This window comes from Pseudophryne corroboree, unplaced genomic scaffold (assembly GCF_028390025.1).
Source record: "Pseudophryne corroboree isolate aPseCor3 unplaced genomic scaffold, aPseCor3.hap2 scaffold_1048, whole genome shotgun sequence".
NCBI lineage: Eukaryota > Metazoa > Chordata > Amphibia > Anura > Myobatrachidae > Pseudophryne > Pseudophryne corroboree.
The window spans coordinates 82336-100575 of NW_026967675.1; the positions used below are offsets into that span (position 1 = coordinate 82336).

At 46.2% G+C, this 18240-nt stretch overlaps 1 protein-coding gene across 1 annotated transcript in view; it reads left to right on the forward strand.

Moving 5' to 3' along the window:
* The first annotated feature begins 10957 nt into the window (after nt 1-10957).
* ARMC5 (armadillo repeat containing 5) overlaps nt 10958-18240 on the forward strand; it is a 91329-nt gene continuing 84046 nt past the window's right edge. Inside the window, exon 1 of the mRNA XM_063950541.1 lies at nt 10958-11308. Within this exon, the coding sequence (XP_063806611.1) occupies nt 11033-11308 (276 nt within the window). The 5' untranslated portion in view covers nt 10958-11032. The remainder of the gene's footprint in view (nt 11309-18240) is intronic.

The following is an 18240-nucleotide window of genomic DNA, read 5'->3' on the forward strand; positions in this document are numbered from 1 at the left end:
GGGAGTCACGTGTCGCCTCACTACAATGCATTACACGGGAGTCACGTGTCTCTCCTCCAGCAATGCATTACACGGGAGTCACGTCTCGCCTCACTACAATGCATTACACGGTAGTGACGTGTCTCGCCTCACTACAATGCATTACACGGGAGTCACGTGTCTCGCCTCACTGCAATGCATTACACGGGAGTCACGTCTCGCCTCACTACAATGCATTACACGGTAGTGACGTGTCTCGCCTCACTACAATGCATTACACGGGAGTGACGTGTCTCGCCTCACACAATGCATTACACGGGAGTCACGTGTCTCTCCTCCAGCAATGCATTACACGGGAGTCAAGTGTCTCTCCTCCAGCAATGCATTACACTGGAGTCACATGTCTCTCCTCTCTGTAATGCATTACACGGGAGTGACGTGTCTCGCCTCACTACAATGCATTACACGGGAGTCACGTGTCTTGCCTCACTACAATGTATTACACGGAAGTGACGTGTCTCGTTTTATATGATCAATTTCCTTATAATAGTTACAGTGTAAAAGTGAATATTTCTACTTCCCTAATGAAGGGTTAAAACATGCTATATGAACTGTTATGTGTTTGCATAGATACGTACTACCCTGTGCCGGGTACCTTTGTCTGCTCATACAGATACCAGGCTTGTATGAGCCTGGTATTCAAGGGCAGTTCCATACCAGATCAAACCTGTTATTTCTACTTCTGTGTGTTACCAAATATCCTGTGTTACAGACTTTGATAAATGTTTTGAGAAACTTGTAGAAAACCCATATTTGGACATCCGCCTTATATATTCTGCCTGGTAACTGCTAACGAGCCAATAAGAGTGTAACAACATGTCAGTTACACCCATATACGTTGTCTTTTATACTTTTGTTAACCTCATAATAAACCAGTGTGAATCTTTACTACGTGTGTTTTGCATGTTACTTGTGGCTAAAGGTTTACACTCACGGACGTCTATGAGACAATCACATCGAGGGTTAAAGAATAGAGGGGCAATCCTTTCAAGTGGGGGCTCGTCCGGGATTCAGTTGGTCGTCCCCGGATGGTAAGATAGAGAATTTATTGTCTGTCTTTGCCATACGGGATTGCGGTCATACACTGAAGCTGAATCCGTGTCAGTGTTCTGGGAACACGTGACCAAACATCTTTAATGTCTGGGACTTAAAGATACGTCTGAGAAGGGACCAGGGGTCCAAGCGCAATTCTCCAAAGACGTTAGTATCTGGGATACTTAAAATAGACCTGGGAGTCTATACATAACGAGACGTTAGTATCTGGGATACTTAAAATAGACCTGGGGTCTATACATAACGTAGATTATACCTCGATTTGATTGTCTATTTATTATGTTATGGCCATAACAGATATTAGAGTATAAGTTTCATGTATTCAGCTTGACGGGTGGTAAGTATACGTCTGTTGAATACCCTTATAACTTTCTTGCTTCCTATCACAATACGCTGCATTTCCAAGTCCCTGTACGAGTGGTGAGTAAACGTACAGATTATTACTATCGATTGCTTGTTAAAGTACTATGCATATGATATTGTGATATTGTCAATAACTAATTAACTTGTTAGCTGATGCATGCATAGAAAGTTGTTGGAAATTGTGTTTTTACTATGGACTCTGGTCAGCGTAAGAAAACTGTATACCCCCCTCCGAGACATGTAAAGAATGCGTGGCCCGCAGTTCTACCTCTGATTATTGTTTGATTGATCCCTGGGTGGATAATTTAGCAGGGTAGACAGAGAAAGCAGGACAGGACCCATTCCTACGGGAAGGCAGTAATTACCCTTTCTATATGGAGGATTAAAAAAAAAAATCAGTTCCCAACAGCACAGAAGCGAAGAAGTGAGAAACTGTAAATCTTTGAAATCCCTCTCGCCTCCCCCTTGCATTCCAATGTATCCTGCGCTTGAGGACACAGATCTCTTGGCAGCAGTAACCCTTTCACACCAGATGGGATCGCCTCCAACTCCACTGCTGGAGGGTGCGTCCACTAGCCCTATCCCTAACGCACCAGTAACCCAGAGTTTAGATAATAGTAAAACACTGTCCCAAGCCCACTATTACCCTCGATGGCAGTATAAGATTTGTACAGGATCTCAGAGCGATCAATCAGTTAATTGTCCCAATTGCACCAATTGTTCCAGATGTAAACTCACTCATTTCTGCAATCCCTGCAGATGCTGCGTTCTTCTCTGTAATTGATTTGAAGAATGCCTTTTTCAGCATACCTGTAGATTCACAGACACAATTACTTTTTGCCTTTTCTTTTGAGGGTAAACAACTTACCTGGTGCAGATTATTGACGCACCTGTTGTCTCCAGGCCACATTGGGGCCCTGGCAACCTCACCATGGTTCAGTCCTGCTACAGTATGCAGATGATCTGCTGCTCTGTAGTCAAACTGAGGAGGCCTGCCGAGAGGATGGTGTTTCATTACTAAACTGGCTTTGTGAATGTGGACACAAGGTGTCCAAAACAAAAATGCAATGGTGTAAAAAGCATGTTGATTACTTAGGTTTTGTGCTCACTCAGGGAGAGAGGAAAATCAGTCCACAACGCATACAGTCTGTATTGGGCCTGGTCACCCCAACTACCCAGAAGGAACTACTGTCCTTCCTGGGTATGGTAAATTACTGCAGACAGTGGATTTCTGATTGCTCTTATTATGATAACATTTTGAGACAAGCCACACTGAAGGACAAACCTAAAACTGTACAATGGTCACAAGAAATGTTAACTGCATATGAAAGTTTAAAATGTATGTTGATGAAAAGTCCGGCACTTGGCCTCCCCAATTATGTACTACCTTTCCATCTATATGCAAGGGACAATTGTAAAACCATGGCGGGGGTGCTCACACAGTTTTATGGAGGGAAGTTGCGCCCCGTGGCATTTTTTTTCCAAAGTCATGCCAGTGTCTGTGCAAGGTATGCCTGCCTGCCTCAGGGCTTTGGCAGCCTGTGCAATGGTTGCAGAAATGGCCCCTACCCTCACTTTAGGCCACATCACAGTACTCCACACCACACATGATGTCTTGGCAATACTTAAAGGCTTACACACACAGCACATGTCAGCACAACGCCTTAGTGGATATGAAGTACTCCTTTTGAGTAACCCTACCCTTACCATTAAGTACACTGCTAGTTCTTCTGGCCCTGCACCCATTCTCAATGCCCTTTTAGGCTTGAAAGGTCCCGAGGATGAACCACCCGACCTACATGACTGTGCTGCTTCCATTGAAGCTGAAACTTCTCCCAGACTTGACATGTCTCCCGTTCCCATACCAGGCGCAGACATAGTTTTTGTTGACGGCTCCTGTAGTAGACCCAATGACAATACATACCAGGCTGGCTATGCCATTGTCACCCTCCCTGACACTGTGTTGGAAGCCCTACCAATACCTTATCAGTCCGCGCAAGCTGCAGAACTCATTGCACTCACTAGAGCATGTCCCTCCCTTGACAACGTCCATCTGCTCACTCAAACTTCAAGCTGCTGCGACTAATACTGATCTCTCCGACTGGACTTACCCAATTCTGCAAAAAAATCCTAAATCAGGATTAATCTGCAAAGAGGGGAAACCCTGTATACCCCAGTCCAGTGCCCCTTTGCTCGTTGCCCATTGCCGTGGTGTTGGTCACCGTGGTGAAGCCACAACACTCCTCCTACTAACCAATGATTTTTATGTTACTAATGCCAAATCACTTGTGGACCAGTATGTTAGCAGATGCATCACTTGCCTCAGGAACAACCCTAACAACCCTAATAAAGCTAAACACCAGCATCTTGAATACCCCACCACCCCTTTTACACACTTACAAATTGATTTTACCCATATCCCTGGCATAGGCAAACAAGAATATGCCCTGGTCATTGTAGATATGTTCTCTCGCTGGCCAGAAATATTCCTAACTAAGTCAGAGGATGCCAAGACAGTAGCAAGAATCCTAACACAGAAAATCATCCCTAGATGGGGGTGCCCCCTGCAAATAAATAGTGATAAAGGCTCAGCCTTTACAGCCAAAATCACACAGGCCTTAGTAAAAGCTCTGCAGGTGGAGTGGAAGTTTCACATCCCGTACCACCTGCAGAGTTCAGGGGTCATAGGAAGAATGAATAGGACCCTCAAAGACAAACTAAGGAAGGCCACAGGAGGTACCTTCCACAAATGGAAGCAGGTCCTTCCCATTATCCTAGCAGAAATCAGAATGACCCCACAGAAAACTCTAGGATACTCACCCTTTGAAATACTAATGGGTAGACCCTTCCCCACACCCTGGGCTAAGAAACCGTTGATGATACAGGAAGGAGATCTAGAACTTATAAGGGAAGAGTATGTCAGGGCCCTCATAACCAAACTTGATGAGATTGAACATGATGTCGCTTGTAAAAAACCCTCTGAATCCACAGGAACCAACACACCCTTTTAAGGTCGGAGACAGAGTAGTGGTGAAGATCCTCCCCCGCAGCAAGAGCCCAGGAGACTTCACCTATGGCCCAGAGGCGGAAGTCGTAGCAGTTACCCGAACAGCAGTCCTGACAGAGGAAAGTCCTACCTGGATCCATGCATCCCGAGTAAAAAAGGTTCCTAGACCAGACCTAGAGAGGGAAGCAAGTGATTCCAGTGAGGTACGAACCGGGGCAGACAGCCCTGACCTCCCACCTAGCGAAGACAGAAGAACAGAAAACGATGAAGAACCTGCCCCCTATCTCTATCCTGGGGACTATCTCGATAGCCCTACTGGCCCTCATTCACCTCACAATATGTGAAGTCGACATCACACAAACAGATGGGGTCCCCACCTTGTGGTACAATTACTCCAATACACACGTAGCCACATACATCCTTGATTATTTCATGTTCCCTAAACTTGCTGACAACAAACATTTCATACAGCAGAAAAGAAAATCAGGGATGTCTGAGACAATGTACATTTGTGTCACTGATGAATGGTGGATGGAAATATCCTATCATGGATCCAACTGTGATTACTGGGAATCTGTGGGGTGGAATACAGGAGCAGATTGGAAATATGGCCCATCATTTGCAAAAAATAGATGGAGCAAATATGGAGTACCCCTACTTTCTAGACTATCCATTCATAAGATGGATGAAGGCCCAAATTCATACAGGTTTAGACTAAACATAGTGAACCCTAGCAGAAGCGACAATGAGACTTATGTACTTGGTATATGGTGGCAAGCAGGGTACTATAGTGCAAGGCAAATGTTTTATTTGTGGGACATGTATAAAAACCCAAAATACCAGCCTAAAATTGCTCCCCAAAACAAACCTTTAAAGCCCCATATTGCCACTTCTAAAGATATGGTGGCTATTACTAACCCTACCTTTGAAGACACCCTAGCTATTGAAACTGGTTTCTCTGACATTAATTTTTGGTTGGAATGGATGAAGTATAGTGCTAACAAACACAATAAAAGCAACTGTTATGTCTGTGGCAAATCTAGGCCCCACCTAGGTACAGTGCCCCTTAATATACCCCTAGAACAGGAAAATTGTTTTTTCAGCCTTTTTAATGACACCAAAACAAATGACAGTCAGTGCGAAATGTGGAAAAGGGAATATCCCATATTGTCAAAAAATCCCAACCCATGGAGCCAATATTTTGGGTGGTTTGAAAATTGGAAACAGGCTCTTGTGCAAATAAGCATATTCATACTTGTAACTTTAATTCTTGTAGGCATTATAGTTTATTGTGTAATTCCCTGTGGAAAGAAACTTACCTCCAAAGGCATTGATAAGGCCCTGATGTACTATGATATAACCACCAGTCCTGTCACCTCCTCTGATAGTAAGGGACCCGACGATTATGTCCAATATCTCAAGAACTGGAGGAACAAGAAAGGAGCCTCACCCAAGAATCATGTTATATAACAATCATGATTCTAAGAGGGGATTGAAGGGTTAACTCTTCTGTGCTTTGTAAATATTACTTTTTATATGATCAATTTCCTTATAATAGTTACAGTGTAAAAGTGAATATTTCTACTTCCCTAATGAAGGGTTAAAACATGCTATATGAACTGTTATGTGTTTGCATAGATACGTACTACCCTGTGCCGGGTACCTTTGTCTGCTCATACAGATACCAGGCTTGTATGAGCCTGGTATTCAAGGGCAGTTCCATACCAGATCAAACCTGTTATTTCTACTTCTGTGTGTTACCAAATATCCTGTGTTACAGACTTTGATAAATGTTTTGAGAAACTTGTAGAAAACCCATATTTGGACATCCGCCTTATATATTCTGCCTGGTAACTGCTAACGAGCCAATAAGAGTGTAACAACATGTCAGTTACACCCATATACGTTGTCTTTTATACTTTTGTTAACCTCATAATAAACCAGTGTGAATCTTTACTACGTGTGTTTTGCATGTTACTTGTGGCTAAAGGTTTACACTCACGGACGTCTATGAGACAATCACATCGAGGGTTAAAGAATAGAGGGGCAATCCTTTCACTCGCCTCACTGCAATGCATTACACGGGAGTCACGTGTCGCCTCACTACAGAGTATTACACGGGAGTCACGTGTCTCGCCTCACTACAATGTATAACACGGGGGTGACGTGTCTCGCCTCACTACAATGTATAACACGGGAGTGACGTGTCTCGCCTCACTGCAATGCATTACACGGGAGTCACGTGTCTCGTCTCACTACAATGTATTACACAGGAGTCACGTGTCTCTCCTCACTGCAATGCATTACACGGGAGTCACGTGTCTCTCCTCTCTGTAATGCATTACACGGGAGTGACAGGTCTCGCCTCACTACAATGCATTACACGGGAGTCACGTGTCTCGCCTCACTACAATGTATTACACGGGAGTCACGTCTCGCCTCACTACAATGCATTACACGGGAGTGACGTGTCTCGCCTCACTACAGTGTATTACACGGGAGTCACGTGTCTCGCCTCACTACAATGCATTACACGGGAGTGACGTGTCTCGCCTCACTGCAATGCATTACACGGGAGTCACGTCTCGCCTCACTACAATGCATTACACGGGAGTCACGTGTCTCTCCTCCAGCAATGCATTACACGGGAGTCACGTCTCGCCTCACTACAATGCATTACACGGTAGTGACGTGTCTCGCCTCACTACAATGCATTACACGGGAGTCACGTGTCTCGCCTCACTGCAATGCATTACACGGGAGTCACGTCTCGCCTCACTACAATGCATTACACGGTAGTGACGTGTCTCGCCTCACTACAATGCATTACACGGGAGTGACGTGTCTCGCCTCACTACAATGCATTTTTCGGGAGTCACGTGTCTCTCCTCCAGCAATGCATTACACGGGAGTCACGTGTCTCTCCTCCAGCAATGCATTACACTGGAGTCACATCTCTCGCCTCACTGCAATGTATTACACGGAAGTCACGTGTCTCGCCTCACTACAAAGCATTACACGGGAGTCACATGTCTCGCCTCACTACAATGTATTACACGGAAGTGACGTGTCTCACCTCACTGCAATGCATTACACGGGAGTCACGTGTCGCCTCACTACAATGCATTACATGGGAGTCACGTGTCTCTCCTCCAGCAATGCATTACACGGGAGTCACGTCTCGCCTCACTACAATGCATTACACGGTAGTGACGTGTCTCGCCTCACTACAATGCATTACACAGGAGTCACGTGTCTCGCCTCACTGCAATGCATTACACGGGAGTCACGTCTCGCCTCACTACAATGCATTACACGGTAGTGACATGTCTCGCCTCACTACAATGCATTACACGGGAGTGACGTGTCTCGCCTCACTACAATGCATTACACGGGAGTCACGTGTCTCTCCTCCAGCAATGCATTACACGGGAGTCACGTCTCTCCTCCAGCAATGCATTACACTGGAGTCACATGTCTCGCCTCACTGCAATGTATTACACGGGAGTCACCTGTCTCGCCTCACTACAATGCATTACACGGGAGTCACGTGTCTCGCCTCACTACAATGTATTACACGGGAGTGACGTGTCTCGCCTCACTACAATGCATTACACGGGAGTCACGTGTCTCTCCTCCAGCAATGCATTACACGGGAGTCAAGTGTCTCTCCTCCAGCAATGCATTACACTGGAGTCACATGTCTCTCCTCTCTGTAATGCATTACACGTGAGTCACGTGTCTCGCCTCACTACAATGCATTACACGGAAGTGACGTGTCTCGGCTCACTGCAATGCATTACACGGTAGTGACGTGTCTCGCCTCACTACAATGCATTACACGGGAGTGACGTGTCTCGCCTCACTACAATGCATTACACGGGAGTCACGTGTCTCTCCTCCAGCAATGCATTACACGGGAGTCAAGTGTCTCTCCTCCAGCAATGCATTACACTGGAGTCACATGTCTCTCCTCTCTGTAGTGCATTACACGGGAGTCACGTGTCTCGCCTCACTACAATGTATAACACGGGAGTGACGTGTCTCGCCTCACTGCAATGCGTTACACGGGAGTCACGTGTCTCGTCTCACTACAATGTATTACACAGGAGTCACGTGTCTCTCCTCACTGCAATGCATTACACGGGAGTCACGTGTCTCTCCTCTCTGTAATGCATTACACGGGAGTGACAGGTCTCGCCTCACTACAATGCATTACACGGGAGTCACGTGTCTCGCCTCACTACAATGCATTACACGGGAGTCACGTCTCGCCTCACTACAATGCATTACACGGGAGTGACGTGTCTCGCCTCACTACAGTGCATTACACGGGAGTCACGTGTCTCGCCTCACTACAATGCATTACACGGGAGTGACGTGTCTCGCCTCACTGCAATGCATTACACGGGAGTCACGTCTCGCCTCACTACAATGCATTACACGGGAGTCACGTGTCTCTCCTCCAGCAATGCATTACACGGGAGTCACGTCTCGCCTCACTACAATGCATTACACGGTAGTGACGTGTCTCGCCTCACTACAATGCATTACACGGGAGTGACGTGTCTCGCCTCACTGCAATGCATTACACGGGAGTGACGTGTCTCGCCTCACTGCAATGCATTACACGGGAGTCACGTCTCGCCTCACTACAATGCATTACACGGTAGTGACGTGTCTCGCCTCACTACAATGCATTACACGGGAGTGACGTGTCTCGCCTCACTACAATGCATTACACGGGAGTCACGTGTCTCTCCTCCCGCAATGCATTACACGGGAGTCACGTGTCTCTCCTCCAGCAATGCATTACACTGGAGTCACATGTCTTGCCTCACTGCAATGTGAAGGGTTAAACATGCTATATGAACTGTTATGTGCTTGAATAGACACGTACGCACTTTCTACAGGATGCCCTTGTCTGTTCATACAATATAAGGCTTGTTTGTGTCTTATCTTCAAGGACAGTTACATACCAGATCAAACCTGTTACTTCTACTTCTGTGTGTTACTAAATATCCTGCATGTAATGTCGTATGCTACTTCTATTTATCCAATCATATGCTTGCACATATTGTATACACCCATGTTTCTTAGCTATATAGTACGCTGTAATTTTTACAATAAACAGAGTGATTCTTAACTACAGCTGCGTGCTTACTCTTTGTGTTAAGAGTTACTCTCACGGGTACCTAAGGGGTCATCAAATCGAGGTGGTTCAGAGATATAATCCTTACACAATGTATTACACGGGAGTCACGTGTCTCGCCTCACTACAATGCATTACACGGGAGTGACGTGTCTCGCCTCACTACAATGTATTACACGGGAGTCACGTGTCTCTCCTCACTACAATGCATTACACGGGAGTCACGTGTCTCTCCTCACTACAATGCATTACACGGGAGTCACGTGTCTCGCCTCACTACAATGCATTACACGGGTGTCACGTGTCTCTCCTCCAGCAATGCATTACACTGGAGTCACATGTCTCGCCTCACTGCAATGCATTACACTGGAGTCACATGTCTCGCCTCACTGCAATGCATTACACTGGAGTCACATGTCTCGCCTCACTGCAATGCATTACACTGGAGTCACGTGTCTCTCCTCACTACAATGCATTACATGGGAGTGACGTGTCTCGCCTCACTGCAATGCATTACACGGGAGTGACGTGTCTCGCCTCACTGCAATGCATTACACGGGAGTCACGTCTCGCCTCACTACAATGCATTACACGGGAGTGACGTGTCTCGCCTCACTACAATGCATTACACGGGAGTCACGTGTCTCTCCTCCCGCAATGCATTACACGGGAGTCACGTGTCTCTCCTCCAGCAATGCATTACACTGGAGTCACATGTCTTGCCTCACTGCAATGTATTACACGGGAGTCACGTGTCTCGCCTCACTACAATGCATTACACGGGAGTGACGTGTCTCGCCTCACTACAATGTATTACACGGGAGTCACGTGTCTCGCCTCACTACAATGCATTACACGGGAGTGACGTGTCTCGCCTCACTACAATGTATTACACGGGAGTCACGTGTCTCTCCTCACTGCAATGCATTACACGGGAGTCACGTGTCTCTCCTCACTACAATGCATTACACGGGAGTCACGTGTCTCGCCTCACTACAATGCATTACACGGGTGTCACGTGTCTCTCCTCCAGCAATGCATTACACTGGAGTCACGTGTCTCGCCTCACTACAATGCATTACACGGGTGTCACGTGTCTCTCCTCCAGCAATGCATTACACTGGAGTCACATGTCTCGCCTCACTGCAATGCATTACACTGGAGTCTGTCACATGTCTCGCCTCACTGCAATGAATTACACGGGGTTCACGTGTCTCTCCTCGCTGTACAGGAGTCACGTGCCTCGCCTCACTACAATGCATCTCTTTGCCCAGGATGACTCAGCAGGAACCAACTAACGCGAGACCTCATGCGTGACTCCCAGAGCTGAGACTACAAGTCCCGGCATGCACAGTGGCTGCAGACTCCATAACGCATGCGCAGTTTAATTCACAGAGGCCCTTCCGGTTTTCGCACCGATGTCATGCGAGACGTTGTCTTCATGTTTGTCGCGACTGGCGGAGGCCGCGGAGGACCCGGTAGCTTTGGGCCGAGCCCTGAGTGAGCTGCGGAGCCGTCACGTGACCAGGGCCGGAGGGGCGGGGCTGTTCCGCAGAAGAGGGGGTCTCACGCTGCTGCTGGAGCTGCTGACGGTGCCCGCGAGGGCAGTGTATCTGGGAAGTTCGCGCCGAAACCTAGAGCTCGCGCTTAGTCTACTGGCCAATAGCTGCACGGAATCGGGGAGCCGCGTGCAGGTGAGAGCACGCCCACCTAGCTTAGCAGAAGGTTTCTCTTTTCATTGGCGGGATGGTCTGTCAGTCAAGCCTGAGATCCGCCCAACTTTTATTTTAGCATCCGTTGTATATACGTCACTAACCATGTGTGATGTGAGTGTGTTCCCCCCCCATATAATAGTGTTATACTCCCCCCTCCCCCTATAATAGTGTTATATGCCCCCATATAATAGTGTTATACTCCCCCTCCCCCTATAATAGTGTTATATGCCCCCATATAATAGTGTTATACTCCCCCTCCCCCTATAATAGTGTTATATGCCCCCCATATAATAGTGTTATACTCCCCCTCCCCCTATAATAGTGTTATATGCCCCCATATAATAGTGTTATACTCCCCCCTCCCCCTATAATAGTGTTATATGCCCCCATATAATAGTGTTATACTCCCCCTCCCCCCTATAATAGTGTTATATGCCCCCATATAATAGTGTTTATACTCCCCCTCCCCCCTATAATAGTGTTATATGCCCCCCATATAATAGTGTTATACTCCCCCTCCTCCTATAATAGTGTTATACTCCCCCACCCCCTATAATAGTGTTATATCCCCCCATATAATAGTGTTATACTCCCCCCCTCCTCCTATAATAGTGTTATATCCCCCCATATAATAGTGTTATACTCCCCCTCCCCCTATAATAGTGTTATATCCCCCCCATATAATAGTGTTATACTCCCCCCTTCCCCTATAATAGTGTTATATGCCCCCATATAATAGTGTTATACTCCCCCCTCCTCCTATAATAGTGTTATATCCCCCCATATAATAGTGTTATACCCCCCCCCCCCATAATAGTGTTATATCCCCCCATATAATAGTGTTATACTCCCCCCCCCCCTATAATAGTGTTATATCCCCCCATATAATAGTGTTATATCCCCCCATATAATAGTGTTAAACTCCGCCTCCCCCTATAATAGTGTTATACTCCCCCTCCCCCTATAATAGTGTTATATCCCCCCATATAATAGTGTTATACTCCCCCTCCTCCTATAATAGTGTTATATCCCCCCATATAATAGTGTTATACTCCCCCCTCCCCCTATAATAGTGTTATATCCCCCCCATATAATAGTGTTATACTCCCCCCTTCCCCTATAATAGTGTTATATGCCCCCATATAATAGTGTTATACTCCCCCCTCCTCCTATAATAGTGTTATATCCCCCCATATAATAGTGTTATACTCCCCCCCCCCCCCCTATAATAGTGTTATACTCCCCCCTTCCCCTATAATAGTGTTATATGCCCCCATATAATAGTGTTATACTCCCCCCTCCCCCTATAATAGTGTTATATCCCCCCATATAATAGTGTTATACTCCCCCCTCCTCCTATAATAGTGTTATATCCCCCATATAATAGTGTTATATGCCCCCATATAATAGTGTTATACTCCCCCCTCCTCCTATAATAGTGTTATTTCCCCCCATATAATAGTGTTATACTCCCCCTCCTCCTATAATAGTGTTATATCCCCCCATATAATAGTGTTATACTCCCCCTCCCCCTATAATAGTGTTATATCCCCCCATATAATAGTGTTATACTCCCCCTCCTCCTATAATAGTGTTATATCCCCCCATATAATAGTGTTATACTCCCCCTCCCCCTATAATAGTGTTATATCCCCCCATATAATAGTGTTATACTCCCCCCTTCCCCTATAATAGTGTTATATGCCCCCATATAATAGTGTTATACTCCTCCTCCTATATTAGTGTTATATCCCCCCATATAATAGTGTTATACTCCCCCTCCCCCTATAATAGTGTTATATCCCCCCATATAATAGTGTTATACTCCCCCCCCTCCCCCTATAATAGTGTTATATCCCCCCATTTAATAGTTATACTCCCCCCCTCCCCCTATAATAGTGTTATATCCCCCATATAATAGTGTTATACTCCCCCTCCCCCTATAATAGTGTTATATCCCCCCATATAATAGTGTTATACTCCACCCTCCCCCTATAATAGTGTTATACTCCCCCTCCCCCTATAATAGTGTTATACTCCCCCCTCCCCCTATAATAGTGTTATACTCCCCCCTCCCCATATAATAGTGTTATATTCCCCCCCATATAATAGTGTTATATCCCCCCATATAATAGTGTTATATCCCCCCATATAATAGTGTTATATCCCCCCATATAATAGTGTTATACTCCCCCTCCTCCTATAATAGTGTTATATGCCCCCATATAATAGTGTTATACTCCCCCTTCTCCTATAATAGTGTTATATCCCCTCATATAATAGTGTTATACTCCACCTCCCCCTATAATAGTGTTATATCCCCCCATATAATAGAGTTATACTCCCCCCTCCCCCTATTATAGTCATATATCCCCCCTTATAATAGAGTTATACTCCCCCCTCCCCCTATAATAGTGTTATATTCCCCCCCCATATAATAGTGTTATATTCCCCCATATAATAGTGTTCTATTCCCCCCCATATAATAGTGTTATATGCCCCCATATAATAGTGTTATACTGCCCCTCCCCCTATAATAGTGTTATATCCCCCCATATAATAGTGTTATACTACCCCTCCCCCTATAATAGTGTTATATGCCCCCATATAATAGTGTTATACTCCCCCTTCCCCCTATTATAGTCATATATCCCCCCTTATAATAGAGTTATACTCCCCCCTCCCCCTATAATAGTGTTATATTCCCCCCCATATAATAGTTATATATCCCCCCATATAATAGTGTTATATTCCCCCCCATATAATAGTGTTATATGCCCCCATATAATAGTGTTATACTCCCCCTCCCCCTATAATAGTGTTATACTCCCCCTCCCCCTATAATAGTGTTATATGCCCCCATATAATAGTGTTATACTCCCCCTTCCCCTATAATAGTGTTATATCCCCCCATATAATAGTGTTATACTCCCCCTCCCCCTATAATAGTGTTATATCCCCCCATATAATAGTGTTATATCCCCCCATATAATAGTGTTATATCCCCCCCATATAATAGTGTTATACCCCCCCCATATAATAGTGTTATATTCCCCCCCATATAATAGTGTTATATTCCCCCCCATATAATAGTGTTATATCCCCCCCATATAATAGTGTTATATCCCCCCCATATAATAGTGTTATATCCCCCCCCATATAATAGTGTTATATCCCCCCCATATAATAGTGTTATATCCCCCCCATATAATAGTGTTATATCCCCCCCATATAATAGTGTTATATCCCCCCATGTAATAGTGTTATACTCCCCCCATATAATAGTGTTATACACCCCTTCCTCCATATAATAGTGTTATACTCCCCCAAATAATAGTGTTATACTCCCCCAAATAATAGTGTTATACTCCCCCATATAATAGTGTTATACTCCCCTATATAATAGTGTTATACTCTCCCATATAATAGTGTTATTCTCCCCCATATAATAGTTTTTCTCTAACGTCCTAGTGGATGCTGGGGACTCCGTCAGGACCATGGGGAATAGCGGCTCCGCAGGAGACAGGGCACAAAAAGTAAGCTTTTAGGATCACATGGTGTGTACTGGCTCCTCCCCCTATGACCCTCCTCCAAGCCTCAGTTAGGTTTTTGTGCCCGTCCGTGCAGGGTGCAATCTAGGTGGCTCTCTTAAAGAGTTGCTTAGAAAAAGTTTTTAGGTTCTTTATTTTCAGTGAGTCCTGCTGGCAACAGGCTCACTGCATCGAGGGACTTAGGGGAGAGAAGTGAACTCACCTGCGTGCAGGATGGATTTGCTTCTTAGGCTACTGGACACCATTAGCTCCAGAGGGAGTCGGAACACAGGTCTCGCCCTGGGGTTCGTCCCGGAGCCGCGCCGCCGACCCCCCTTGCAGATGCTGAAGATTGAAGAGGTCCGGAACCAGGCGGCAGAAGACTTTCAGTCTTCATCAGGTAGCGCACAGCACTGCAGCTGTGCGCCATTGTTGTCAGCACACTTCACACAGCGGTCACGGAGGGTGCAGGGCGCGGGGGGGGGGCGCCCTGGGCAGCAATGTATAATACCTGTATGGCGAAAAATACATCACATATAGCCCTTGAGGCTATATGGATGTATTTAACCCCTGCCAGATATCACAGACTCCGGAGAAGAAGCCCGCCGAAAAGGGGGCGGGGCCTATTCTCCTCAGCACACAGCGCCATTTTCCCTCACAGAAATGCTGGTGGGAAGGCTCCCATGCTCTCCCCTGCACTGCACTACAGAAACAGGGTTAAAACAGAGAGGGGGGGCACTGATTTGGCGATATGAATATATATTAAAATGCTATAAGGGAGGAACACTTATATAAAGGTTGTCCCTGTATAATTATAGCGTTTTGGTGTGTGCTGGCAAACTCTCCCTCTGTCTCCCCAAAGGGCTAGTGGGTCCTGTCCTCTATCAGAGCATTCCCTATGTGTGTGCTGTATGTCGGTACGTGTGTGTCGACATGTATGAGGAAAATGTTGGTGAGGAGGCGGAGCAAATTGCCTGTAATGGTGATGTCACTCTCTAGGGAGTCGACACCGGAATGGATGGCTTATTTATGGAATTACGTGATAATGTCAACACGCTGCAAGCCGGTTGACGACATGAGACGGCCGGCGAACAAATTAGTACCTGTCCAGGCGTCTCAAACACCGTCAGGGGCTGTAAAACGCCCATTTACCTCAGTCGGTCGACACAGACCCAGACACGGACACTGATTTCAGTGTCGACGGTGAAGAAACAAACGTATTTTCCTTTAGGGCCACACGTTAAGGGCAATGTAGGAGGTGTTACATATTTCTGATACTACAAGTACCACAAAAAAGGGTATTATGTGGGATGTGAAAAAACTACCTGTAGTTTTTCCTGAATCAGATAAATTAAATGAAGTGTGTGATGATGCGTGGGTTTCCCCCGATAGAAAATTATTGGCGGTATACCCTTTCCCGCCAGAAGTTAGGGCGCGTTGGGAAACACCCCTTAGGGTGGATAAGGCGCTCACATGCTTATCAGAACAAGTGGCGGTACCATCTACAGATAGGGCCGTACTTAAGGAGCCAGCTGATAGGAGGCTGAAAAATATCCTAAAAAGTATACACACACATGCTGGTGTTATACTGCGACCAGCGATCGCCTCAGCCTGGATGTGCAGAGCTGAGGTGGCTTGGTCGGATTCCCTGACTAAAAATATTGATACCCTTGTCAGGGACAGTATTTTATTGACTATAGAGCATTTAAAGGATGCATTTCTATATATGCGAGATGCGCAGAGGGATATTTGCACTCTGGCATCAAGAGTAAATGCGATGTCCATATCTGCAAGAAGATGTTTATGGACACGACAGTGGTCAGGTGATGCAGATTCCAAACGGCACAAAGATGTATTGCCGTATAAAGGGGAGGAATTATTTGGGGTCGGTCCATGGGACCTGGTGGCCACGGCAACTGCTGGAAAATCCACCGTTTTTTACCCTAAGTCACATCTCTGCAGAAAAAGACACCGTCTTTTCAGCCTCAGTCCTTTCGTCCCTATAAGAGTCATATCTGCCCAGGGATAGAGGAAAGGGAAGAAGACTGCAGCAGGCAGCCCATTCCCAGGAACAGAAGCCCTCCACCGCTTCTACCAAGTTCTCAGCATGACGCTGGGACCGTACAGGACCCCTGGATCCTACAAGTAGTATCCAAGGGGTACAGATTGGAATGTCGAGACGTTTCCCCCTCGCAGGTTCCTGTAATCTGCTGTACCAATGTCTCCCTCCGACAGGGAGGCAGTATTGAAAACAATTCACAAGCTGTATTCCCAGCAGGTGATAATAAAATTACCCCTCCTACAACAAGGAAAGGGGTATTATTCCACACTATATGGTGGTACTGAAGCCAGAAGGCTAGGTGAGACCTATTCTAAATCTGAAATATTTGAACACTTACAAAGGTTCAAATCCAGATGCAGTCACTCAGAGCAGTGATAGCGAACCGGGAAGAAGGGGACTATATGGTGTCCCGGGACATCAGGGATGCTTACCTCCATGTCCCAAAATTTGCCTTTCTCACCAAGGGTACCTCAGGTTCGTGGTACAGAACTGTCACTATCAGTTTCAGACGATGCCGTTGGATTGTCCAAGGCACCCCGGGTCCTTACCAAGGTAATGACCGAAATGAGGATTCGTCTTCAAAGAAAATGGACGACCTCCTGATAAGAACAAGGTCCAGTGAACAGTTGGAGGTCGGAGTAGCACTATCTCAAGTAGTTCTACGACAGCACGGGTGGATTCTAAATATTCCAAAACCGCAGTTGTTTCGACGACACGTCTGCTGGTCCTAGGGATGATTTTGGACACAGTCCAGAAAAAGGTGTTTCTCCCAGAGGAGAAAGCCAGGGAGTTATCCGAGCTAATCGGGATCCTCCTAAAACCAGGAAAAGTGTCAGTGCATCATTGCACAAGAGTCCTGGTAAAAATGGTGGCTTATTACGAAGCGATTCCATTCGGCAGATTTCACGCAAGAACTCTTCAGTGGGATCTGCTGGACAAATGGTCCGGATCGCATCTTCAGATGCATCAGCGGATAACCCTATATCCAAGGACAAGGGTGTCTCTCCTGTGGTGATTACAGAGTGCTCATCTTCTAGAGGGCCGCAGATTCGGCATTCAGGATTGGATGCTGGTGACCACGGAGGCCAGCCTGAGAGGCTGGGGAGCAGTCACACAGGGAAAAAATTTCCAGGGAGTGTGATCAAGTCTGGAGAATTCTCTCCACATAAATATACTGGAGCTAAGAGCAAATTTATAATGCTCTAAGCTTAGCAAGACCTCTGCTTCAAGGTCAGCCGGTATTGATCCAGTGGGATAACATCACGGTAGTCGCCCACGAAAACAGAAAGGGCGGCACAAGAAGCAGGAGGGCAGTGGCA